We start from the raw sequence: 26,498 nt of genomic DNA, 5'->3' as shown, positions 1-26,498 counted from the left end.
GTGTGCAAGAACAAAAGACTCCCAGTCCGGCCGGCGTGGGTGGTCAGATATCTAATACTACCAAGCCAATATCTATGACTCTACGAGCCGTACCAACACCCTTCCTCGCTGATCTGCTCCTTCGAAAAGGGCGGATCTGATGACACACATGAGGTTCGCAGACGTACGACGATCTCCTGGCTCGCAATGTATGAATCATGGCTACGAGGCATCGCCTCTTAGAAGATAGAGATGGGGCCCGCTATGACAACACGGCGCACGTTATTGTGTATTTTTACCCTAATCCGCGCGCAGCTGTGGACCGACGTACCTGTATACATATCGGGGCCGAGGTACATGGCACCTAGGAACTGAATCTACGATGTGTGCATACGTGAGAGAGATGTATCGCGTAGCTGACTGCGCAGAAACCGGGAGTTAAGGAAAAGTCCTGCTAAGATGGCTGCGTGCGATTGCTGTCCAATGCTGCCTCCTAGCCTAAGATGCCAGTAGAGCAAAAGTTAGCAGTCCCCTCTACGTGGGTCAGGTTCTCGTTATGCGGGTATGGCTCTGCTAGTATCCGGGTGTCGTTCCCTCACGCCGCACAAGATAGAATGTGTGTCATCAGCTACGGGCCCAGCAGGGGAGCAGGAAGGGGCTATACGGGAGAGGGAGTAGGTGGATAACTAGAATCCAAGGGGGATGCTACGAGGGCCAGAACGGGGACGATGCATATTAGTGACGGGATTTGTAGAGAGTAAAATGTGCCCAGCCTTGGAGTCGACAGCGTAATGCCGTCGGTAAAGTCAGTATAGTCAAGTCAAAGAACACGCATAATGTACGGAAATTTTTGCGGGAGCAGACGTTAAAAGGGCTCTATGTTGTGTTCACGCTCCTAATTGGCGACTAGAAGAGATATATATGCTGGAACCCCTATTTAGCTTCTCCGCATTCACAGCTCGACTTCGTAAAAGACACCTGGTATGCTCATAGAACCTGCCTATCGGAAACGACGAAGCGGCATGCCCGAAAGCCGCGATTTTCCCTACCCATAACTCCTCAACTAACTCGCGGAAATTTCGTGCCGACATCCACGGGCAAACACACCTCGGGAAACCCCAAATAAATCAGTAGCATAGCCGTACTATTGCTCCATGGCGACGTCTGTCTGTGTATCGTCGCCGTCGCCCCACAAGCCTTCAAGCTTAAATTCCTTGGCCCATTCCGTGACGATTTCCTTCTGGTCTGGCATGACGGCGGGGACGCCGGGGATGCCCTGGCTCACTTCGCCGATCTTAGCGATGATTTCGGTTGCGACAGGGAATACCGGTGTGTCGATCCATCCTTGTATCCGGCCATCCCTCCAATCTGTGACGACTGCCATGGCTGCCGAGGTGAGATTTGGCACGCCTCCACGCCCTAGCCTTCCGCGCTTGCGGGCTACCTGGACCAGAAAATCTGTCGTAGAGTCGCCTTTGAAGGAGGGTATAAGCGGCGGAAGGTCATAGACATCCATCAGCTTCTGAAGCAGGTCGGGTGAGGCTGACAGCCTCTTCAGGAGTAGGGTGACTGCAGGTATCGGGTCCTCGATCTGCTTTGGCGGAATAGCGTTCAGGAGGATGAGGTGGGCGTGAGCCTCGGCGGGGTTCTTCTTCGTCGATAGCTCGGCGTTGGGAGCCGAAGGAAAGACGATGCCGGGTGAGTCCAGCAGGGTCAGCTTACTATCGATCTTGACGGTGCGTATGCTTGTTGTAACTCCTGCTTCGGCACCCGCGGGGCAAGCCACGCCTCGGCCACCGAGCCGGGAGAGGAGCGCATTGATGACGGAGGACTTGCCGACGTTGGGATACCCGATGACGCCGACGGATATTGCACGTTTGAGTTGCTTCGTAGCCGCGAAGGATTTCAGAGACTTGAAGAGGGTGGCGGATGTGCTCTGAACCGTGAGATCGCGGTGATTAAAAGTCTGCGCGTTGGGGGCGGGCCCAGACGCACGTAAGGGGAGAGTAGGAAAGTATCTTCGGAGGTAGGCAAGCCAGCCCTTGAGCACGTGGGGGGGGATCAAGTCGATCTTGTTAAGCACGAGGATCAAGCGCTTACCGCCGCTCGCCGCGGCCATCACCATCCTCTCAACCTCCCTCGACCTCGTGCCCTCAGGGTTCCTCGCATCCAGAACGTAGAGGACGACGTCGGCCTGGTCAACCACTTGCTTGAAGACCTTGTCGTGGGCCTTCCGCGACGAAGCCTGAGCGCGCAGTTCAGCACCGCCTTCCTCGCCATCGCCATCGCCACCGACAGATGACCCGTCTTCATCCATGTCGTCGCCGCTCTGTAATTCGCGGTCGTATTTCTCAGCTGCCGCTCTCGCGCTAGCTAGAAGCGCGGCCATGGGGTTCGAATCATCATCGACGTCATCCTCGTCCATCGCATCGTCGTGGTCGTCGTTAAACTCGGCAAAGTCTTCCCCTTCAGCGCCGCTCACAGCACCCTCGACATCCTCCGGTTCCGTGGCGGTCCCCGTCTTCGCCGCCTTGGCCAACTCCCTGCGCCGTTGCTGCTCCTCTTGCTTCCTCCGCTTCCCTTCCTCAATCTCGTGGAGGATCCTTTCTTTGTAGGGGAATAGATTCGGGATTCCCGGGTCCTTCTTGAGCTTGGACTTCCATTGCGGGTTCTTCTTCGCTTGTTTCCTAGCCTTGCGCTGCTTCGCAGCCGATGCCTTCTCGATCTTGTGCCGTAGGCGGACGGGAGTCCGCTTCGACTTTGCTTCTGGACAGGGCAAGTTAGTTAACAATTGACCGGAATCCGAGTTAGGGTTGTAATAGAGGAGATCTTTGTAGCACGTACTCTTCGGCTTATTGATGCTGTTGGCCATTTCGACTCAGCGGTTCACTACGGCAGGTTTTTCGTGGGTATTTGTGGACGGAGTGAAGCCGCGGATGTCAAATTCGATACAAAAAGTGACGAATTTGGCAGAAAATGACATTCTGCCGCGTCTCACCGCCGCGGATAAGAACCCCCCACACAACTCCCCACCTACCTATCGATAAGAGCCGGTATCCGAAGCCGCCAGCCACTCACTTAGGAGACTCCGAAAACCCCCCTCGAAGTAGGGAGAAGGACGAGATCCTCTCTCTCACCAGAGTCTAAGGGGCAGACATCCGATAAAGATGGCTCCAATCGTCACGACTAAAAACTTCTATTAAAAACATTATAATGGAAAAAATAGAATACGGTAGTAGCAACAGTAGTAATAACCGGGCTAACATGGCGGACTTTCCTAGCCTGGTATGGCGACAATCCGCCCTTTTGCATCTTCCTGGATTAGGTAACACCGCATTTTCCCAGTGTTGTGTGCGTGTTTCTGCTTGCACGACGTAGACACAACAGACAATCTTTCTTCCCAACAGAACAATCTCAACTCGCCCGGCGGTGTCTCACTCATTTCTGTGATATTTCACCCTCTCTGCTGCGGGCGTCCTGAGAAGAGACAGACGGAGAGAGATTATTTACGCACACCGAGAGTAAGCGCGGAGAAAAGACCACAGTCGCTGCCTGATGGAATACAACGCACCGCCGGTCGAGGTCTCCTTCGAGGGACTCCTGTTCGACATGGATGGGACTATCATCGACTCGACGGCCGCAGTCGTCAAGCATTGGAACACGTGGGTTCTCCTCACCCTCCCTCTTCTTCTGCACCCCTTAGTTCGAGAGAGAGAAGATCCGGACCTAATCACAGCCTCCCCCGCCATCCCTGGGGGAGGGAACAGCGTCGGAAATGAGATCGGCGTCGACCCCGAGGTCATCCTGCAGACCTCTCACGGCCGGCGGAGCATAGACATTCTGAAAGTGCTCAGCCCGGAGAAGGCCAATTGGGAATGTAAGTCCAAGCCGGCCGATCGTGCCGTCTGCCATGTTTTACGCAGGCACCCCGTCTCTAGAACGGGAGGGGGCGGTTAAGGGTCGCGGGGGGAAACTCGTCTTCCCTCCCTTGCGCGCCCTCCCTTCCCCCCTGAGTGACGTAGGATAGACACATAGCTTCCGCGGCTCGGCGCTCACCCCTTACCTAATTTCTCCTTTGACCCCTTCTTCAGGGCGCTGTCCCCTTTTCTCCCACCTCCTAACCCCTCTCGCCGCAAATCCATGTTCGCCCTTCCTGCTGTCCTTCCGATCCGCCGCTCGCCGCTGACTGTGCCGCTGACTGTGCCGCTAGACGTGAGACACATGGAGTCGCTGCTGCCGAAGCTGCACGGGCAGGACGCGGTCGAGATCCCGGGGGCGCGGTCGCTCCTCGAGGCCCTGATCGGCGCGGGCGCGCGCTGGACCATCGTGACGTCGGGGACGACGCCGCTGGTCACGGGCTGGCTCGACGTGCTGCAGCTGCCGCACCCGGAGCACCTGGTCACGGCGGAGTCGGTGGCCAACGGCAAGCCGGACCCGGAGTGCTACGCGCTCGGGCGCGAGAAGCTGGGGCTCAGGCGCGGCGCGGCGGCCGACGGCGCGGTGCTCGTGCTCGAGGACAGCCCCGCCGGCATACGCGCCGGCAAGGCCGCCGGGTGCAAGGTGCTGGGCCTCGTCACGAGCCACACCGCCGAGCAGGTGCTGGCCGCCGGCCCGGACTGGGTCGTCCGGGACCTGCAGTCCGTCCGGCTGGTCCGCCACGACGGCGGCGGCGGCGGCGGCGGCGACGCGCCAGGGGCCGCCAGCGCTTCCCGCGTGACGCTGCAGATATCGAATTCCCTCACCGCGGCAGCGGGTGGGGTAGAGCACCAGCAGTAGCAGCGGCAGCAGCAGCAAGAGCAGCAAGAGCATGCAGTAGCGGCAGATGGCGACGACGGGGAAGGGGGGGAGGGAGATGATCGCCGAGCTTGGGAAATGAAGACTAGTGGTCTGGACCTTTCTCTCTCCTCTCCGATTTCATTTTCTCGCGCAGGAACCCTGCCCAAATTGTGACTCTCCTGAAGTGATATAACGTAGGTGGCTCAGCGTCACACCGAGAGGTCACCGGGGCCGCGCGAACGCACGTACGTGCGACTAGAGGGAGAAAGAGAGCGAGCGAGAGAGGCGCGCGATGTACCATCATCACCGTCGTTATCACCGCCGCTATTAGGGGGAGGGGGAAGGGGGAAGGGGCGGTTAGGCTTTATTTGTTGAGTACGAGCTCGTGGCCAGACCTTGTGCCATCCCGTCGTCTGGGTCCTAAAACACGCACTTATAGGTCCCTTAATCGGCATATAGACTGGGATCGGGGCCTCCACGGACACGCCGGGGGCTACATCCGGGAAGGGGAGGGAAATAGAGCGGCTAGCTGGCACGGGGGGGGGGGGCGAAGCGCGGGTAGGACTCGATAGACTGGACGACGAGACGAGGCGGCCAGACTTTCAACCAGGGGAGGAGGAGAGGTCTATTACGCCTCTTTTTCCCACGCTCGGTACCTCGTGTATACCTCTGCATAGCCGTACGTGCCTAGACCTCACTTAGGCATGCATGCATCCATAGCATACATACACACACAGACATCAAATCCACGTACTTTTACATAGGCTCACATGGTATCTCCGAGATCAGATCGGGGGTGGCCTTTTGGCCGGGTTCGGTGGAGAGATTAGATGTTGCAGGATTGACTGGGTTGTCTATATCGACGGCCGGCCGCCAAGATGGTAACTGGCCGAGCGCCAAGCTTTCTCCCCCCATCCCCCCCCCCCCAGGGGGGTGCGTCGCGAATGCGTTCGCGACTTACATAGGAAATAGGAAATGGGAAATAGGTGATAATAATAATAGTTTACGAGAGAGGTCACGCCACAATGCGCGGGAAGAAGAAGGGATACGTCCAGGGCAACGAGACAGGGAGAGAAAGAGGAGAGTGAGAGAGAGAGGGACACAGAGAGAGGTGTGTGTAGAGAGATGGAAAGAAAAAAAAACAGAGAGAGAGGGAGAGAGAAAAGAAAAGAATCAAAATCAAAACACAAGAAACGACAAGAAGACGGGAGGCTTGCCAAGACCGGCTCGTATACTGCTGTACGTACACACGTCCATATACTCACAGACATTACACACATACACACATACACACATTACATGTAAGTACATCCAACAATCCATCCATCCATCCATAAGTGCCGCGCGCACTTTGGGGGGGAGATGTGGTTGGACCTGGGGTGGGGCGGCTTAATCCTCCTCCCCGTCTTGGCGCGGTGGATGCGTTAATGACGATCACCAGCACTATCGGAACTTCGCAGCTCTACCTACCTACCTCTCTCTGTTTGTCGTCGTCTTCTTCTTCGCTCTCCCCCAACGCCCCACCCCCGACTAGCCCGCGGCCGTGATTGCGATCATTCTGCTTCTGCTTCTTCTTCTGCTGCTGCCGCCGCTGATTATTATTCGGCCTCGGCATTTGCTGCTGCTGCCCTTGGCAGGGCAGAGGAAAGCTCCGAGAAGGGGGGGGGGGGGGGTGGTAGTGGTGCTAGTGGTGGGATGAAGACGAGACGGCATGAGATGAGATGAGAGAGAAGGGGGGGCTCGACTCGTTGCCGTTGCGCCCGCGGACCCAGACGATGCGACGGCGGGTATTCATGACATGCCATACGAGAGTCGTCCACGGACTGGCATGGGCAGAGCGTGGCAGGCAGGCATCGCGTAGCGGAGAGATAGATCTCCTTGGAGAGGCGGTGGTTTCGCGGTTTCGACGATCCTGGTTCTCGTTGTCTCTTCGTCGCTCTCTCTCTCTCTCTCGGCGGTAGTACTCACTTACTCGGACACGCGCTCGCACTCTCCCCCCCCCCCTTTCTCTCTCTCTTTTCCCCTCTCCCTCTTCGCTTCTTCGGCACCTGGAGCTTCCCGAGACCCCACGGACGGTCAATGACGAGCATACCCGTCGCCAGGAAACCAGGTTGATGTGAGACATGATAGGCCTCCGGTTCCTCCTTTACCCCGTAGTGTGTGATGTGGATGCGCACATACATAGAGATAGACCGTGATCTACAGTATCGGTCGCCGGCTCCTCTTCCACCCCCTCCCCTTTCCGGCGTATTTTGTATGTATGCAAATGCATGTACGCACGTAGGTATGCACATGTAGTCGCGGTAACCCTCTTTCACATCGCTGGCTAGGCCGCGCCGCCGCCTGTCAAAAACCACCGATCTCCACACCCGGGGAGGGATTCGCGATCGCGGCATTCGAAAGGACGCGATGTGTGGAGCCAGCCGTGATGACGGGATCGTCAAAAAGGAGAATTCCATATCCAGTTTCTCCCCTTATTATTCTCTTTCCGCCGCCGCCACTCCGCTTCCCCTTCGCTCACCTAGGTCTATGCATGCATGCACTGCATGCACACATTTACCCGCCTACATACGCATACGGAGCAACTATCGAAAAGAGAGCATGCGCGCGTGAAGAGGAAGAAGAAGGAGAGGCGCTGGGGGGGAAGCGCCGTGGTACGATCCTGGCCTGAGGACCGGCCCTGGGGAGATTTCTGCTCGCGCTCACGTGTGCCGCCCTGGGGGGCCTGTCTAAGCTCTGCCGATCGTTTGTGATATCTGGCCAGGGATCAGATCGCTCACCGCGAGATTGTGCCGAACGGCAATCGTCCGGCCGTACGTAAGGCGGATCGCCTTGGCGGTCCCGGGCGTATGTAGGAGACCAGGAGAGACAGAGAGAGTGAGAGAGGGAGACGGCATCGTCAAACGATAGTAGGTATACCTACCTGCCTGTCCGCCTGCCCACCCCGGCAGAACTGCCAGGTAACAAACCGCGATGACTTCCCTAACCCTCGCTCCCCCCCCCCCCCCCAAGGAAAAAAACTTGGGACGGACCAAGAGGGCGGAAGACCCCCCTGGCGCCCATCCGTTGCTAGATAGGTAGGTACTTACCTACATACATACCTCTCACACACATATATGTGCGTTCTCTCTCCACGAACCCTGCTCATAATGGCCATTAGCTATATACCTATGCCTAGGTATGGTGTAGGTATGTAGGTATGCATGTAGGCATATGGGCACGCACATATTTGACGTCTTGCACTCTCGGCCTAATTAGAGGAGAGGGGACAAGGAAGAGACAATAGTTATCATCAGTTTGCGCCTGGGATAGCTGAATACGGCAAAATCAGGTCGATATTGTCGATGGGGTACGCTTGCCGTAGGTCTCGGCTGCTACTCGGAAGCGCAATTACACTGGGGGGAGGGGAGGGGGTTTTCCAGTATAGGGAAACACGGACTACCTCCGCCTCCTCCTCCTCTTCCTGTACATCACAGGGTCGTGAGCTCTTCTCTCTCCGATGTTCTTTTTCCTTTTCTCTTCTGTGTATGTGTAAGGGCCACCCCTCCCAGGTCCGTGGCTATGGGCAAGAGCTTGCGTAGCGTTAGACAAAGAAAAAAGGACGGCAGCAGCAGCGGCGGCGGCGAGAAGGATATCTTAGATGGTCCCGGCGCTGTGGAGGTAAGAGGCTCTGTACGGATGTATGTAGGTATGTATAGAGGCGTTGCCGCCACGTAGGGATGTGTGTGTGTGCATGGGTTACATTGCCCACCGTAGGTAGGTAGGTACCGTAGTTCGCGATCGCTTTTGATGTACTGAAGGTAGTGAAGTAGGTGCGAGGACTGTAAGGACCTGAGTGGGCGATGACATGCCGTATGTCGCGCACACGAGATTTGAGTAGAGGCAAGTTTTCTCTCTCTCTCTCTCTCTTCTCTCCTCCCTGGCCCTCCGTCTCGCACGGCGCTTGGTCGGATAAACGATCTCCAAGACATGCAGCGATTTCCCTGGTGAATGGTGAGCACAGCATCACCCCCCAGCTGCAGAAGGGCAAAGGGGAGGGAGGGAGGCGGCGGACGCCAAGTGAGGTTGCCAAGAAGTGATATTCGTAGGTTGTCAATTTGCCTGGTCGCCGACCTGAGTAACCATGACTGCTTGGCGAAGCCCGACGTAGTAGCTGGAGACTGCGTGACCGGTACGTGACCCATCGGCCTCTATGTAGGCAAAGATCGGCCTGCGAGACAAGGCGGGGGAGATAGACGGTCTAGGGAGTTCTGTGAAGGAGAGGAGACGTCGTGGACGCGGGGAGGGGGGGGGGAGGAAGTGACGGGTATGATCGACGATTGGCTGCCTTCCATCATTGCCTACACGGGGCTTATCTCCCAGCAGCATAACCGCTCCTAAGCATTCTGCGGGGGTATTTTTTTTCTCTTTCTTGTTCTTCTTCTCTTCTCGCCTTTCTCTTTCAGATCAGGGATCGCCAAAGACAGACGGGACAAGACAGTCGAGGCAAATTCCGGTTGGGTCCGTCCGCAGCCAGAGGAAGCCAAGCCCTTCTGCGGGAGAGGAGTGATTGGAGCACGGAGTTCCCAGGGAGCCCCGACTACGTAGGTAGGGTGGTGGGAATGGTATGCACGTATTAGTATGTGCATGTACAATAGGCATTGTGCTGTACCAAGGGGAATAAGAAGATGCCTGCAAAGTCACAGCCGTGTTAGTTGTCCTGGCTGGATCACCGCCGCCTACAGGGGGGTTTGTGGGTTTGGGAATAGGGAAAAGCAACGACGGGATCACTAACAGCTCAGCAGGGCAGGTATCAGTCTCTACCGTCCGCCCTTTTCTTCTTCCTCTTCCTCTCCCTCCCCCCCCCCCCCCCCTTTCTTTTTCCTTCGGTTTCTTTTTCATTTTATTTTTGATTTGTCGCCATGGTTTGTTACGGGATAAGGCGCGAAGTGGCTATGGCCATGTTGCACGAATCTACGGCCCTACTGCAGGAACGAGATGCTAATAAAAGAATAGGAGGAGGGCGGTGTTAGCAGACGAGTGAGATGGAGAGTAATCAAAGGGTAGTAGGCGAGGATGCGGCATTGCGCGGGAGCGGGACGGAGTGTGCAGAAGCCTGCCCTGCCCTGCTCGACTGCAACTAGCAGGCAGGCATCCTTTCGAGTGGGCCTGACCAAAGGGGACAGGCGGACTACGTGTGGACGACAACCCGCGCGTGTTATTTGCCGTCTTCGTAATAATATGGTTGTCGCTGCTGTTGTCGTGGGAGGCCGTTGTAGGTACTTGGGGGACGCGGGCGTCAGCGCGAGGCTTGGCCGTATCTCATCCCATCTCGACAACCTCATCTCCTCCCTTTTCTTAACGGAAATAAATAGGTAAATAAAAACGCTAGGCGTAGGTACCTATATGCAACGTAGTAGATAGACTCTTGAGACATGCGCATTAGCCTCGGGGATCAGATGTCACGTTAATGCTGGATGATTTACTTGGGCGTCTGAGTCGATTCCAGCAGCTCGCATTAGTTCCCGCTGTCGAAGTGACGACGGCCGATTCCGTCATTTTCGAGCGCTCACTTACATCTGGGTCCAGGAGCATTAATCTCTCCGTGCGCATACATTGCATACCGGCCGGCCGGCCGGCCTGCCTGCCTATACACATTGCCCATTCGTATGTGAAGACATGCAGAAAATATACCCCGACAATACGGAGGATACGCAGAGGGTATACACCGCCAGAGCAACACCGAAGAGGGACGGAGTATGCGACGCGCCCGTCCCACGACGACTACGAGAGATGGGCGCTGGCGTGCTACAATTCCACGATGTCTCTCGCACGCATACCTTGCCTACACCCGCCTGCGCTCGCTCCGAGTCGGCCGTTGTAGTTGACACGCCCTCTTTAGTCCGGGCCCGCCAGAGAGCAGCAACCCTAAGCCTCTTTGTGCTGTAGGCAGAGGCGGCTAAGGCGGAGCTGGGAACAGACACGGTAACGGATTCTGTGGTGCGCGTTCCCGCTTCGTAATTTCTGGAGACGCACGTACATAACCTACGCACATTATACATTCGAGTACGTACATATACCATACCACCTCGGCCTACACAGTGGACTCCCCCTGCTATTAGGTGCTGTGTAGGTAGGTATATATAAACGTACCTACGTAGGTGGCATTTAGGTACCTGGTAGAGGGGGCCCAGCCCATAATGACCAATCGCATTTGGCATCTGCCTGCGTACCGTATTATAGATCTCGGGCTTGGGTATCTTCCCGCTGGAATTGCTTACGTAGCAATAGGGGGGCTCGATTGCCTACCTGAGGGAGAGTGGCCGCGTGCGACGGCGGAGTTTCGGGCGGTCAATCGACGTCTACAAGTGCCTACCTTAAATTAGGTACGTGGCCAGGTGCCTGCTCCGGACCCCTATAACCCGCTCCAGTTAACCTTAAACGCCGTAGCGGACCGACGGACGGGCGGACGGGCTACGGACACTTCAGGTACATAACTACCTAGGTATACCGTAGGGTTATTCAGTGCTGCCTACGCGCAATGTGCTAGAGACGGCTCGTAAGAGATCACTCTACCTCTAGGTAGATACCTACCTACCTCCTAACCTAGGCAGGTACCGGATCTACCTGTAGGTACCTGTCTTGTATGCATGCACGCATTTATGTGCTTCCTCGCCGAGGGGAGGAAGATGCTTGCCCTAGTTAACGACAGGACGAGAGCGAGATGGATCCGTGCAGAGCCACCCCCCACGCTGTCGATCTGGCGCGATAAGGGGCGTGCAGAGCGCCCAATTTGCCCATGTCTCAAGACGAATGCCGCAATACTTGCGCGGGTTAGTGCTCGTCAAGGGCTCCGTCGACGAGTTGGGAAGCGTTTTAGGCATCGCATCACGTTGCCCTTTCGTGAAGGGCAAGGTACCGGGATTATAGGCTCTCGCGGAATACCTACCTCCTCTCGCCTCTCCCGCCTACCTAACCTATGTGTAAGAGGTACTCTCCTGCACACATACGCTCGTACATATCCCGATGCGTCCTTGGCTGACGGCCCTCAGGCGGCGGGAGAAAGGGGTAATGTACATACTCATACGCGTCTAATGGCCAGAGGATTTCCCGGTATCATTCCACATCACTCTCGCCCCCCCCTCTTCTCTCCGGCCCCCCCCCCGGTCAGGTACCTCGAGGTACCTCGCATTGACGCAAGCCATTCCGCTCGAGTTCCAGGGGGATCTCTTGTCATTAAAGTCAGATCCACGTGGCCGCCGGGGCCAGGGAATACCGCAATGACCCCAACAGACCCCTGCAAGCTAATCAATCAACCGTACAGTGCGCTTATTCCGCTGGGCGCTACGCTGAAAAGGATCCGTCCGAAGTGGCTAGGAGGTAGGTAAGCCCATCCATCGCCTTCGGGCCGCTGATGGCAATTGGACACTCACCTGTGCTAATTCGCGGGCGAGCCATTGCGCCGGAACCCATCGCTAGCCATGGACCGGCAGATATGAGCTGGGAGCGTGACGGTCTGGAACTTGTGACGACGAGACGACGAGCGAGCGAACAAGCCACGGCCCATTGGCGTGCTAACGCCCCCTCCCTCCCCCCTTCAAGGCTTAGGCCTCCATTCGAAGTCGCCGGCAGCAGTACCACCTATCTGAGTTACGCAGCCACCACCAGATGCACGGGAGCGGTCCACGATGTGGCCTAGCACCGCATGCGGGACATTCTCTTCCGAGCCCACGAGAGCCCGTGGCGAGTGGAGGCGTAGTAGAGTGAGAGGTGGTGAGCGCCGGAATTGAAGACGGAGCAGGTTGCACTGCAAGCCTGAGAAACATGAACACGATAGAAAATGGGATAAACGAATTGACGGGCTACCAACGCGTCACCCTTTTGTTTTGTTTTTTTTTTTCGGTTTTTTTTGGGGGGGGGGCGGGGGAAGTTTTTTTTTTTCGCTTTTGCTCGATGTGCCTCAGGACAAAGTCCATCCCCACGTGCGACGTTCGTGTTCAACTAAAAATGGCGCCTGCAGCAAGACTAGAGAGAAACGGAGCAGAGTGTGAAAAGGGGTAGCCGGAGCATTCGAGTCTCCGTTCCTGGTGTTTCTCGGCCAAACCCCATCTCGAGAAAAGCGAAGCGGTGGTCTTTTTCGTTTCTTTCTTCCTGCTGTGTTTGGTCTTGGAGATCGAGTCCGCCGATACGTTCGAGAGACTACATATGCTACGTATGGGCTGGAAAGCCCATGCAAGTTGTTAGTAAAACGCTGGACTGGAGTACCTTTGCGGTGGACACCGTTGCCAACCACGGCGCCGTCAGATTTCCAGAGCTGACCGGGCTGGTCGTTAATGATGAATCCACTAATCGGTGCGCCGGGGGTGAAGTCCCTGGCGTCAACGTGTTCAGCACGCGAAGACGTCGTATATCAATCTACGATGCCCTGTACCTGATCACTTAAAATTTTTTTGGCTGGCTCTGGGCGCCGGTGACCATCTAAGCATTGCCTGTCCGCCAACGTCGTCAGCGAGAGTGTGTGCACAAGTCAGCTGGGGGCCGGGGGGGCTTGAGGAGTATAAGGGGGCCAAGGGTAAGTCCGCACATATGTACACATACCTGACGCGAGGTGGAGATGCAGGGGGGGGACGAGAACTAGAAATCGCCCGCTAAAAGCACAACTTCCTCTCCCCCTATCGCCGAAGCCGCTGGGGTTCCACCGTAACGAACGTACTCTCTCCAATCGTCTTTCACCATTTCGCCAAGATCCAGTCGTCTCGACGAATCATGACCCAGGTACGGATAGGATGAAAAGCCTTCCTAGGGCGAGCCAGAAATCTGGTAGCCGTAATTACACGGGAACCTCCGTCGCGACTGGGTGAACGAACGTTTCTCTGCGACTATACACAAGGTACTGTACATATACATACCACCTAGGTACGTCTGGATAACGTGGTATAACAGGGGAGAGATAGTTTGTGCATGTGCTTGTATATGTATGGGCCCGTACGAGGTGTGTATTAATGTGCGGAGAATACAATGATAATGACGATGGATCAAATGAAGGCGGGTTTGAAATTCCTTTTTTTTTGGTGCTGGTGAGAGTGGGAGTGAGACGGGGAGAAGAGGAGGCTGTGACTGCGTAGAGATGCGTGCCGGTCAGGCTACAGCCGTTGCATCCTGGATCGTCAATCTCCACCGCGCTTAAAGGGCGCACCCATACTCCCTCTCCCTCTGCAGATGAGGCCTCGGCGCCGATTGGAGGGCATAGGTATATGTATGGTATGGTTATCACTCGAGGCTACGCTCAAATGCCCAATCGAACCCGAATGGATGATGGGGAATTTGCCCAGGATCATTGGACCGATCGTTGGGCACTCTTCCTGAAATCCGCCTGCATTGCGCTTAGAGTAGCCAAACAAGAGAAATCTAACTGCTGAACGGGCAAGTCGGCGATGTCGAGTTCGGGTCGACGCTTACGCCGAAGCGCAGCAGCACCGACCAGGGGGGTACGTAATTCGGCACCCTACATACCCCATTGCGCACGTAAATAAGGCTGCCGCTCGCGGCCGCGGCAGAAATCAGCCAGCAAAATCGCTCGGATGCGATCTGATGTAGATGGGGAGATATCGCCATAATTTTTTTCTTCGATCCTCAGGAGAACGTCCGATATGCCGATACATACGTACATGCTGCCGTCTCCCTAGGTCGATCGACAAGTGATGGGCTGGGACTTGTCCTACTCCGTGAAGAAGGTTATCCGGACTTCTGGGCTAGCCGATAATCATTCCCCATACGGGGACGCGTACCTCGAGTCGTACCACCTAAGTGGTTGAGCGCTGTAACGAGCGGTCCGCAGAGGCGTCGAATCGAATGCCCTGGCTCGCATCCTCGGCCAGTATGGCTTTCGGCCAGCTGTTCTTCGGAAGACGAGAGCGAAGATTGTCGACGTGGTATGGCCGGTAGGACAGGTAGTCTGGGAGGTGATGATTATGAGCCTCTGCTTATGGTTGATACGGCTATACTGGCTGAGTTGGCTGAGGGGGACTTTTGACAACGACATCTTTTGGCGAGTTCACCCTTGTCTGAGCGTCCCAGCTTTCTGGCTCAGCTTGGCGATTTTCGCTTACAAGGGAACTAATGCGACCCTGGTAAAAGTTAAACCCCAAATTTCCAGCATGGCCCTCCCCCCCGGCAGTACCAAGCTGCCGGCCTACCTATATTGCACATCTTAAGAAAATCAACACGATGGAACGCTAGGAGAGCATATATCGCTGCGACGTCGTCGTTGACCTACGGTTGCATTTGAGACAAAGTTCATCTAATGTCGAGCGTTCGTCAACTAACACTTTACCACATGCGTAGGGTGAGAGAGAGTCTCTCGATGCCAGGTACATGAGACTTTGGTTCGTCCCACGTTTGGTGATTGGCCGTATCGTAGTAGGAGAAACTTTGAGTTAGAGCGGAGCGGGTGAAAGGGGGCGGAGGAGGAGGAGGGAAGAAGGCTAAGCTGCAGATAGCTTTTTATCCCGTTTATCGCGCCATGAACTGCCATCTCCCATCGGCACCGAGCTGTTGGGACCTTCGGATCGTCGAGGGGACGGGTTGTTCTCGTACTGTGCAAATCTTGTCGCGTTCAACACTCTTGAGAAAAATCCTCCGAGGGCCATCACCACTCGAAGATCCTCTCGCAGGCCGGGGGCCAATTGTCACACACACACACACACACATACATATAATCCATCATCGACTACCGCTCACGCCGCGTAGGACCCAGACATGGCAGTGTCCGGCCCAAGGTAGTGTGACGCTGGTCGACGAGGTGCTGCTGACCATACTCGTTCATCGGATTTAGGGCACTAGTGCTGTCAAACAGAGTCAGCCATAACATATGTGTAGAAGAGAGAAAGGTGGGCGAGCGAGCGGAAGGAGAGAAGAGGGGGTTCTGATTTGGGGGAGGTTCGCTGGTTCGGCTTACCCTGCATGGCGGAAGAGAAGATGGAGTGTCCTACCACACTGGGTTGTGCTCGGTTGCTCACGATATTCGTCTGGGAACTTGTAGAACGCTGTCGTCATTTCCTTCGCTCTCTCTTCCTCCGCCGGCCGGAACGTGGCTGTCGATATGATGACATTGGTACCGATGGTAATCGTATAAGATAAGGATGCAGCGAGGGGAAACCGGCCTAGCGGCATCTCGACACTGCGAGGCCGGATGTGGCCAAGGGGGCTTGCTTGACGCTTGACAAGACCGAAGTGGAGTCTCTTCCCCTCCCTCCCATGTCGAGATGGTGGTCGAATGGCCGGCGTCGAGATGAAACTGTCGTCCGGCATATGCAATCGCGCAAGAAGCAAGGCGTCTCTCACGCATATACCACGGCGACATCGAGCCTAGGAGTGCGTCGGGGCGCGGGCGGGTGGGCAGGCGGCCTCGCTTACCTCGGACAGCCCCTCTCGGCTATACGTATCTATCACCAACATGCGTGTCTGCGTGTCTCGCGGCTCGCAAGCAGAACGAGGCGAAGCGCCTTGCCCGAAGCGGCCGCGAGTCAGACCGGAGAGGATGTTCCCTCTGACTTTACCTCATCAATGTCCGCACATCATCGATTAGTTGAAAAGGGAAAGAAAACGGCTGTACTCATCAATGATCAAGGGTAAGCAGCAACACGTCCCGAGGTCTGTCGGGGCGGGTGGCAACCTGGCGGATGTCTGTCTGGTGCGTGAAAAGGGCAAAGCGCGAACTAAGCAAAGGGGCCTGAATGTAGGTAAGCGACGACGTGAAAGGGGGGGGGGGGAGGGGAGGCTTCCCCCTTCCTAGCCCCTGTCTAGCTCCTGCCTGCCTTACTAGCTTCTTCCTATCAGGAACCCTCAAGTCCTGGCTGCCCGCGGTGCGTGGGAAAAGGAGGCACAGCAACCGTGACGGGCCGGATGGGCGTGGAGAGAGAGAGCGGTACAATACGGCTACGACGGCTCGCCTGGCGGCCTGCGCAACTGGCCGAGTACCTTGGTTGTACCTCCTCTCTTGCGCAGCGCCGCCCTGTGGAGACATGGCCGCCCCGATTCTCTCATCGCCCCTGCCAACCTCGACGAGGTTCCCGTCCAAAAGGGAAATCTATGGAGCCCAGCCAGAAACCGCGCCTTTCCCGAAAGGGCAGCGAAGGACCCACCCGCTCAGAGCGGCCGATCGCAAGGTTCCTGTGGGCCAGGATGGTCCTGGATTGGGGCGTGACCAAGGTATGGGATGGGCAGCAAGGTATCCCCGGATCTACTGGGCAGGCACCTCCTCAGCAGCCGTGCCTATGAGTACAGCCGGTACCTACGTGGTACGTTAGTTACGTGCAAACGTGCGATACGACATACCTCTTGCTAATCGCGCGCGTGTGCAGGCGTAGTCGTAGTGCTCAGTCAGTTTTGACGTGGGATTGGGTGGACGGCGGTGACGCCATGGTTCCGCCGGGATCGCCAGCGAGCGGCTTTATCAACGTGGCAGTGGGTGGTTGCCGTGTCTCCAGGCTCTGGTTCCTGGTTCGTACGCGCGGGCTCTTCACCGAACCTGCTAGTCTGTCTGTCTTTGCCGTTCAGAGTGAGGAGGGTAGGTTTGCTGGCTGGTTGGCGAGTCGGTGGCTCGAGACGAGTTCTGCGTCTGTCACGGCCACCATCCCGCGCGCAATATTCGGCCGCTCTCTGCTAGGCGAGTCTCCTGAAACACAATACGGCAACCTGGCTGCCGAGAACGTGACGAGTCAACTCTGGATATCTGGAATACGTCGACGCCTACACCCACCCACTATCGGCCGGTAAGCCGACGAGGGAGCAGTTCCTTGGCGGCTTTCCTAGGTAGGTAGGGAACGGCAGGCTCTTCCACCTCTGTCGGCGTCTCATCTGCCAGAAGAGTGCGCTAGAGGCCCTCTTTCGTGTTCCCGGTCTGCTCCCGCCCTCTTACACGGCTGCTAGACTAAGACTGTCGTTGCAATATAGAGCGTTGCAACCAGTCGGTATTTGACTATAATAGCCTCCTGCTATACATAGCACATACCGAAACAGATCACGACGACGACTTTGTCATTCCATTTGCGGCAGAGCATCATCTGTTTCGTACCAACCCAGATCTCCGTACGGTAACGGGTCCGCCCAAACGTGGTATTATATATGATAGGGTGTTAGTAATATAAGCACCGCTTAGTCCCCGATCACCGTCGGTATGGCAGACGATCCCGACCTCAGGAAACCATGTGAATGAAATTCCCAGGTGTGCTATGTCATAAGATCCCCTCACTGCCGAGCTTAACAGGCGCACGAATAATGAGAGGGCCCCATCATGACACCGGAATACGTCTACCTACGTAGAGAATATAGGCACACGTATGATTCCACTTACACCAGTTCTGACAGCTGTCAGCAGCCCGGTGGAGACATGATAGCAGCCCACACAGTGCGAATCCGCAAGATGGGAGGGATTCGTCGTCCAAGAGAGAGAGAGACAGGGGTAGGAGGGAGAGAGGAAGAAGAAAAAGAAGAGAAGAAAAAAAAAACGATTCAGGTAGGCCAACAACCTTGCAAGGGCCGCTTTCAGCACTACGTATGCGACCAAATTTTCTATCATCCCTTTCTTAGCCCAGCAACTCACTTACTTCGCTCCCTCGCTCGCTCCCTGCCCTGTGGACTGGTGCGGCGGTTTTCTCGTTTCCTCCGTCGCTCCTAATCTGAAGGGAGCGTAGGGTTTCTCTTCTAGACGTGTACCTTGCTTTAGTTTCTCACCGTGCGCTCACCGTTCCCCCCGCATCGATCAGGGGGGGGGGGGGGGGACAGGCCGGTACAGGCCACGAGGCGAGAAGAAGCCTGAACCATCATCATCCCATATCTAGGTCTTCCCGTCGACGGCGACAGATCCCTACTCATACTCTCCAACAACTACCGCAATCCCGTCACCATTTATCACCTGCTGCTACCTGCTTGGTATGGCACATACACACACATGCATGCATGCGGATAGACAACCTTCTCACGTTAGGTAGCCAGACCTCGTGCAGCAGGTAACATGTACCGCGCATCTAGTGTTGTATTCACGACGTAGTACCTACATTAGGTACCTAACGCACATCCATAGCACACACACCACACACACACCACACACACGCGCTCACACACATGCATACATACTGTACATACAGTCGCCCGGGGAGGGGGGGAAAGGCCAGGGGGAGGCCCGAGGACAGGGGGTCCCAGCCGCTGGCGCTTGTCCTTGGGGAGGTTATGTAGTGTGGCGGAATCTCCAATACGTGCTGGGGACTGTACGTACATTAGGTTAGGTGTAGGTACCTACGTATTCGGATGTACGGTATTTGTAAGTACAGTACCTCCCTATACCAGACGCAGCCAGCAGTTCCCTACCAGGGAGGTGTAGGCCAGTTGGGCGCGCGATGTATGTGTTGTACACATCTGGTGGGAATCACCGCTGGGCTGTCCCTCGTCAACCGGTCTGCATCCGTCACTTCGTGCTAGGCGGGAAGCTCGCAGCTAGGGGAACGGGATCGGTGAGCGAGCGAGACAGAGAGACAGAGAGAGAGAAAAGAGAGGAAGGAGAGAAAAAGGCTCTCTCTCCCCCATGCCCACGCCCGCGCGCCCACGCCCACGACCGACTGAGATCGCGTTCAGGTAGGTTAGGCCCCTAAGGCAGATGTATGTATGTATCTTGATGCATACACATGGCTGCTGTGTATTGTACTATAGAGTCAGGTACCTTTGTGTGCATGCATACGTGTAGGGAATTTGTGCTCGTCACCTCCAGCGAGAGTGCCCCTGGTGACGCGCAGCTAGCAACCAAGCCAGCTCGCTAGGTACGGGTGTTGTGTGTGTATGTGTATGTGTGCGCGTGGGTGTGTGTGGTCTGTTCTGTCTCACGCCCTCTCTCTCGCTCTCGCTCTCTCTCTATCGCTCTCCAAATCCACCACCCCCCCATGCTTCTTCCTCCCTCCCCTCCCACTCACTCCCTGCTCCCCTCCAGCCTCTGGTCGCCCTAGCGCCGCCTCCTCCCTCGGGGTTTAATTGTGTGGCCGCAAAAGAAGAAAGAAAAAAAAAAGAAAACGAGACAGCCTCGACGACGTTCGAGCGACGTGCTGCTGGCGCATGCGCGTGTGTGGGTATGCGTGTGGGTGTGGGCGAGTGAGACGGGTATCTCTCGCTGTGAATGGCTCTGCGAATGGCCCCAACGGGCACCGCTGGGGACCGCCACCAGCGCAACCAAGCTAGGGCCCGACCAGCCAAGTCAGCGCTTGAGCAGCGCTACCCTGCTCATAATAATAATAAAAAAAGCTCCGCGTCTGCGCTACGGGTAGGCAGCTCGCTGGACGGGGGGCATCAGATCTGATGGATAATAAACACGACAATATGGAGAGAGCGACGTCCTTCCCCCAGACCCAGCCCAGGGCTATGTAACTCAGGTAACTCACTCAGGTCACCCAGGTGGCTACCTCCTACGAGTACCTATTTTAACCCTACTCTCCCTGGTACTTTCAGGTACCCTGTCGGCGACCAGTGCCAGCCGTCAAACCCGTCTCGCCTCCCCTCGTCGCTCGTCGTCGCCCGTCGTCCCTTTCGCTCGTCGAACCCTCGCCTCTCTCACCTCCACCCAATTTCGTGGCCGTACCGCGGAAGTACCTGCACACCTCCCGGTTCGCTGGTCGTGCAAGCTCCATACGAGACCCACCGTCTACTACAACTACTTGACTACACGCCCGCCCCCCTCTCTCCCTTCCCGCTCTCCAGCAACTCCTGTATTGTTTTTGTTCCATCCTGATCCTGCTTGTCTCTGGTCTCGAGTCCTCGGCGGGTTCGAACTGAGCTCTGTCTCACTCTGGCTTGGTTGCAATTAATCCAGCTTCTCTGTCTCCTCTGCTTCTCTCTCTTATACCCGCTCCGTCCCTTCGACCCCGTCGGACTCCTCTCGGCGTCAACCTCGCTTGGATTTCGCTTTACCACCACATTCGTTCCTCGGCAATCTTCTTCGGCCTGCGTTCCCAGGCATCTGACCCCCAGTCGTTCCTTTTACAGCAGCACCAACCGCTACGCCAGGTCCCTCTCCCCGCTCCCCCCGTGTATATACCGCCGGCCGTCGTCTTTCGCGGGACGTCCTGGTTACGAAGCACGCCGACATCAGAGCGTGCCAGGCGGCAGCAGCATTAGTAGTAGTAGCAGCCGCAGCCGCAGCAACAGTAACAGTGACAGTAGCCGCAGATAACAGCAGCAGCAGCAAGGCTCCGGCAGCAGTAGGCGCGGTCTCGCAGTCGACACGTCGAAAATCCGAGGGCATCTGTCGACAACCCCGAACTTATATGAATTCTATATATACATACACATATCGTTTTAATCATCCGGGCGTCGGGCTTGAGAGCAGAGCAAGATGAACACCCACTTCCACGCTCACACGAGCTTTGCTCCGGTTTTCAACTACTCGCAAGGGAACCCCATGCAGCAGTATACCGAGAGCCAGTACCCTGTTCACCATGGGTTTCCCGGGCTGCAGTACATGTATGGCTACCAGCAGCCTCGCAATCACCACCTTCTGGCTGAGCGGAACACATTGGGCGACGGCAAGACGGAATCTAAGCCGCGGTTATCCAAGGAGGAGGTTGAGAAGTTGGAGAAAGTGTTCCAGGAGAATCCCAAACCTTCGAGCTCGGTGAAGGCGCAGTTAGCAGATGGACTCGGGCTAGAACGGCCGAGGATTAATGTAATTTCACACAGATCCCATCTCTTCTTCCTGATCTATGGTACTAACCTCGGGTGGTCAGAATTGGTTCCAGAATCGGCGCGCCAAAGCGAAGCAGGAGCGGAAACAGGAGGAGTATGAGGCGCGTAGAGCCGCGGAGAAGGCCAGCTCCGAGCCTATCCCGCTAGACGAAGATCTATCGAGCGGCGCGTCAGAGCACTCGGGCGAGAACGTCCACCAGCACATGCAACCTTCGTCGGCTCCCTTCCCTGACCTCAACGGTTCTTCCGAGACGACGGACGGTTCTGGCGACAACGAGAATCCCGAAGAGGATTCCGCCGACTCGGACGGTTCCGGTTCTCCTTCACTGCACAACCACTCCGGCTCCCACCAAAGCGATGTCCCTACCGATTTCCAGTCCCCATTATCGTTCGATTTCTCACCCGCGGAAGTGACGAATTTTGCCCACCTCCCCATCCATTCGAACTATTCTCACTCAGGACCCGTGGGAAACTACTCCTCGTTCCTCCCCTCTCAACAACAGAATGTTGGTATCGCTAGCAGCGATGATCAGTCGGCCAGGTTACTCAGTAATCTATCATCGCCCAGCGAGCAGTGCCTGAGTATGAATGCTGAGAACGCTGGGCGTCCGTTCTCAGGTATGATGGACGCAGACTTCTCGAATTCGACGGCTGCGCCATACCTCCCGACCCACACAGCTATGAGTACGCCGGTGCTGAGCGGGAGCCCTATGGACACGATGACGGGCCACGCCGACAGCGTCGCTACGCCCATGAGCGAGGGACAGGTGTCGGGTCTCATGGCTCAGGGGATGACAACGCCGGGTGACTCGTTCAAGTCGCCCCCTCCTCCTGCTAATATCGCTTCGCGGCGAAATATCCCGCGGCCGGCTGCGCTTCAGACCGCTTCGTTAAGGAGTCGTTCTCACAATTTTGGCTGTGGGCCCAAAACTGCATTGGACGGGTCTAAGAGGGTAGATCCTTCAAGCCCTGCTGCGACAATGAGACGAATTGTTTCGACTGCAGGTACTATCCACGGACGCATCCAGAAGTCCAGCGCCGGCCCGCGGTCACCCATGTTCTTCAACCGCAATCCCGAAGTCTTACTACATCACTATCACTCTCGATCACCTATAGGGCCCGCGACGGCGACATTCCCCGGGGCGGCTCCCCCGACTCCCATGACACCTGTGGTTGTCGAACAGCAAGCCATGCGGGAACCGACGGTATCTTCCACGTGTTCCGACGACAGCTCGTTCCTGCTAGGGGGCAGACTATCGGCATCCAACCTAATACAAGAATTCAAAGCCGAGTCCAACCTAAAGACACCACCAAGCACTCCGGGCCTGTTGACACAGTTCGGTAATCCTAATTATCCGTTTGGGGCCGGAGTCGAGTTTCATACCGACCAGCCTCTGCTAACTCCCTACTTCCAACCCGAGTTCACCGACCTCAGCGTACGCAATGTGCCTAGTTACGCTGAGCTCAATGACGGAAGCCTCCCTACCACGCCATTATATCCTACCATGATAGGCTCCCTCCAAGAGCATGTCACGTACGGCCACAACTCGATAGCGAACACCCAGTTCGACTGGGACGCCAACGAGTCCGTCAGCTCGTCAAAGTCGTCTCCCAACCAGCCGAGGTCTAAACAGATCCAATTCACTCAGAATATGACGCCTCAGGACTACACGAGTCACCTACACCACCACCACCACCAGGAAAAATAACTTAACTCTCTGGCCGGCTCGCCCACGGCTGCGGCGAGCCGGCCAACCATGCCCATTTTGAGGTCGCGCGACGGGATCGAACTTGTCTATTGAGGCAGTTCGTCCCCAAAATTCCTTTCCTCTCTTCTTCTGCCCCGCTCTAGGATTTTGTGTATCATTACTTGTGCATTTTTCTGTCGAGCTACACAACCAACCTGCCTGCATTTGCATTTTTTTTTCCCGTATACTCTCTCCGAGCGATGGGTTCTCGCGACAGGGAAACGCTGTGGGCCGATGCGATATATTCTGAATCAAAAAGTTTTCCAATAATGTAATGACCGCAGCTAATGCGTTGGGACCATGGATTTGGCAAAATAACTGATACCCCGGGATGGAAAGGGGGCAGACCGGAGGGGACGCGCAGAGGATGGTCCAGATGCCTGTTGTCGACTTTTCTGGGATTAATCAACCTATCAGAGACGAGCTCCCAACCGGCGCGTCTGTCTCCAAAACCCTCCCAAAGAGCTTGTAATCGTCCGGGCGTCTCTGGAAACTACGTTTCATTTTGGGGGGTGGATGGTAACGATATCATCACATTTTGTGGATAAGGCGTATGGGCTAGTTCCGGGATCTAGATATATCGGTGTTGTATCAAGGGGCGGCGAGCGGGGGAAAGGGAAGGGGGAGGGACGGAGGAACGAGAGGAAACCAACCACCATTCGCCATTTTACTACCTACTATTTTCTCGTAGTAGTCGACAAAATAAAAGTCTTGGAGATACATTCGCATATACTTCAACATGTTGAGAAGTTGAGAATGTGTGTGAGAGAGTGCGTGTGTGCTTAGAAGCTTTTACGTTAAGTGTATTTAACCCTAAAAGTAGACGCTCACGCGCGTGTCTGTTTAGGAAACCAGTGATTACGAGCAACCTACCTAAGTAAATAACGACGTGAATCGTCATCAACCCCCTTCCCTCCCCTCTCTTCCCCCGGTTCCTAGCAAGGGAGGCGGTTCTCTGACGACTCACACGCGCCTAGTATAGCGAAGGGTAACGTGCAGTTCCTGGATGTGGCTGACCACATAGTTAAGTGCTGACTAGAGACGCCCTGACCTAGACCTACATTGCATGGGAGGGGGGGGGGGAGCGGCTTTCGCGGTCGAATTGGTGATATCATCTTATTGGTCCCGCCACAACGGTAACTTTTGCTAGGCCTCCCGTTGGCTATCCCAGGCGAGCGAGCCAACCGGCACCAACCGCAGATGGCTGCAGCGCGAAATGCCGAGCCGACATCGAGCCTTCAAGGCCTAAAGGACGTGAGGTCGTCGATCATGTCCCCTTTCAGCCGTCTTGCCGTACCATCCTCGCAGCCAATTGCCGATGGTCTTTTTTATTGTTGGTGTTTTTTTTTCCCTCCCTGTCCTCTCGAGGGTTGTGGGAGCAGCGATTATCCGAGGGCCCAGCGCCGTGTAACTCTAACTCTGACCTTTCTTGGCTTTTTTTTTTGTTCGGACAGCGAGGCGGTCGAATTGTTCAACAGACAACGAACGATGCTGGTCCGGGGTGTTGTTAGGGTGAACAGCGTCTGTTTAACCCTCCCCCTCTCTTCTACCCCAACGAAAACACGCAGGTTCCGTCAACCCCTCCCCTTTCAAAGGCCTGAACGACACCTCGGCTGGCGCGCCTAGCGTGCTGGCAAAATTCTACACTGTACCGATGCATACGCAGGTAGGTAGGTTAGGGAGGAGGCAGGCAGGCAGGCAGGCAGGTAAGGAGAGGCTATCTACTTACTCAGGCCGACCTACGCCGTGTTGGGCTGCATGCAGCCTGCTCCTTGGATCACACCGCCATAGAGCCCGCTCGCTTCCCGTAGAACCTTGACGGAGCTGAAAAGACTCCAACTCGGGTGTCCTGTTAGATCTCGCAGCGTGGTTGATCGGCAGGCAGTCAGACGGGAGGACGGGCGGGGAGGAGAGAGATCTTGCCCGCAGCTAGCGAGGCATTGGAGAGAAGAGGTATCTGTCGGCGCTTCAACAAAAACCTTCTTCGTGCCAAGGGTGCCCCGAATGAGAGGGGGGGTCGACGTGCGTATCCCTGGCGCATCCGACACTCGTCCGCCCGCGCGCCCACGCGCAACTCTGCACACGCTTAGCTCGACGTATGGGTCGCGCCGCCGGCGTCGATGTCGGAGGTGGGATTTATTCGCGCACTCGGAAAGTGACTGATGGTCAAGTGACGGAACCAAAAATTTCAATAGTCGGATGAGAATCAACGCGACTAGTTGAAGTTGTCAGTAAGTTTAGGCAAGGTTGTGTGAGCTTCTTAGATCAGACACGAGAGGAGGTGGTGGTCAAGGAGAGCCCGATGGTAAGGCAAGGTAGGCCCAGGTAGGCACTCCGGTGAAAAGGCGGGAGCGACGGAGAGGCCATGTGCCGCCTCTTGGAACTAACGAAAAATCCTGCCGACCGCATCAGGCAGGGAGGTGATCTGACCCGATCGTCTCGTAACCCCAAAGAGGGTAAGGTAGATGGGCAGGTCGACAGGAAAGGAGTATTACGGGACGAAACGGGGGTCAGGCCTTGCCGTGACGGTGGATGATAATATGCTGGCGGGCTTTAAGCCTCCAGCTGTCCGGTGAGGGAGCAGCTGAAGACAGCCGACATCGGATGACCCCACCGTGGATTGGCAGACTGCAGTGTGACCTCTCTGATACTACTGCACCTATCGCAGTCGTGTGAGGGGCCGTATCGCCCGGTCAAGGTCGGGGAGGTCGGTCCCCGATAGGTCGGCGAGAAGAGGGAGGGGTGGGGGGCAGGCATCCGGAGACCGAATTCTGGAAACGGTCAATTGGTGACTTGATTGGTGACACACCACGGGCAGGGTGCCTGCGCCGGTGCTGCTCTAATGGCGGCCAGGGCCGCTGACAAGGTCAGAGTTGTTGCGACTGTCTCCTCCGTAGATCGTCAGGTTCGTAATCATACCTCGTCGTCGGAGACCTTAGGTACGGCTAGGGTAGGTTAGCGGTAGGTAGGTAGGTACATGTCTATGCAATCTTAGCGCCAAATAACGGTTGACCGGCCTTAGCTAAGATATCCGCGTTCCTACATCGAAAGTTGTATTTACGTTGTAGTAAAGGTGTGTAAGGAGCTATAACGGTCCCTGATCGACAACGATCGGTAACTATCCATCCGGTCTGTAGGCAGCTGTTTTTTTTTTTCGACGTCACTTTCCAACAGGAGATACCTAGGAGGTAGGTACCCAAGTAGGTACGTACTGACTACGAAGCCACCTATACCTACAGGTACCTAGGTATCTCTTTATGCTCGGGCGCACGAACCACCCAGGAATCGCCA

The 26,498-nt window shown here is 56.0% G+C and overlaps 6 protein-coding genes across 6 annotated transcripts; 2 read left to right on the top strand and 4 right to left on the bottom strand.

Moving 5' to 3' along the window:
- Positions 1-826: 826 nt before the first annotated feature.
- GGS23DRAFT_557708 (P-loop containing nucleoside triphosphate hydrolase protein) lies at positions 827-2,906 on the bottom strand. Its single transcript, XM_051515721.1, has 2 exons — positions 2,824-2,906; positions 827-2,745 (listed from the first exon to the last, which is right to left on the bottom strand). The coding sequence occupies exons 1-2, from the start codon at positions 2,849-2,851 to the stop codon at positions 1,124-1,126; spliced, it is 1,650 nt and encodes a 549-aa protein (XP_051373818.1). The 5' UTR covers positions 2,852-2,906; the 3' UTR covers positions 827-1,123.
- Positions 2,907-3,387: 481 nt separating this feature from the next.
- Positions 3,388-4,876, top strand: GGS23DRAFT_409375 (HAD-like protein). Its single transcript, XM_051513656.1, has 3 exons — positions 3,388-3,641; positions 3,747-3,856; positions 4,190-4,876. Exons 1-3 carry the CDS (start codon positions 3,535-3,537, stop codon positions 4,753-4,755), a joined length of 783 nt encoding a protein of 260 aa, XP_051373817.1. The 5' UTR covers positions 3,388-3,534; the 3' UTR covers positions 4,756-4,876.
- A 534-nt stretch (positions 4,877-5,410) lies between these two features.
- Positions 5,411-6,194, bottom strand: GGS23DRAFT_409365 (uncharacterized protein). Its single transcript, XM_051513655.1, has one exon. It carries the CDS (start codon positions 6,033-6,035, stop codon positions 5,610-5,612), a length of 426 nt encoding a protein of 141 aa, XP_051373816.1. The 5' UTR covers positions 6,036-6,194; the 3' UTR covers positions 5,411-5,609.
- A 1,585-nt stretch (positions 6,195-7,779) lies between these two features.
- Positions 7,780-9,157, bottom strand: GGS23DRAFT_409504 (uncharacterized protein). Its single transcript, XM_051513657.1, has 2 exons — positions 7,981-9,157; positions 7,780-7,895 (listed from the first exon to the last, which is right to left on the bottom strand). The coding sequence occupies exon 1, from the start codon at positions 8,937-8,939 to the stop codon at positions 8,226-8,228; it is 714 nt and encodes a 237-aa protein (XP_051373815.1). The 5' UTR covers positions 8,940-9,157; the 3' UTR covers positions 7,780-7,895; positions 7,981-8,225.
- Positions 9,158-14,537: 5,380 nt separating this feature from the next.
- GGS23DRAFT_618079 (uncharacterized protein) lies at positions 14,538-16,490 on the bottom strand (the record flags this gene model as incomplete). The annotated part of the gene is made up of 3 exons (XM_051520910.1): positions 15,692-16,490; positions 15,475-15,578; positions 14,538-14,689 (listed from the first exon to the last, which is right to left on the bottom strand). Exons 1-3 carry the CDS (start codon positions 16,042-16,044, stop codon positions 14,538-14,540), a joined length of 609 nt encoding a protein of 202 aa, XP_051373814.1. The 5' UTR covers positions 16,045-16,490.
- Positions 16,491-20,805: 4,315 nt separating this feature from the next.
- GGS23DRAFT_409217 (uncharacterized protein) lies at positions 20,806-23,446 on the top strand. Its single transcript, XM_051513654.1, has 2 exons — positions 20,806-21,439; positions 21,501-23,446. Exons 1-2 carry the CDS (start codon positions 21,110-21,112, stop codon positions 23,166-23,168), a joined length of 1,998 nt encoding a protein of 665 aa, XP_051373813.1. The 5' UTR covers positions 20,806-21,109; the 3' UTR covers positions 23,169-23,446.
- Positions 23,447-26,498: the final 3,052 nt, after the last annotated feature.

This window comes from Durotheca rogersii (genome assembly GCF_024521655.1).
Source record: "Durotheca rogersii strain YMJ 92031201 chromosome Unknown GGS23scaffold_5, whole genome shotgun sequence".
In the NCBI taxonomy this organism is placed as follows: Eukaryota; Fungi; Ascomycota; class Sordariomycetes; order Xylariales; family Xylariaceae; genus Durotheca; species Durotheca rogersii.
The sequence above is the reverse complement of the archived record's forward strand: the minus strand, read 5'-3'. Positions and strand labels throughout refer to the sequence as shown.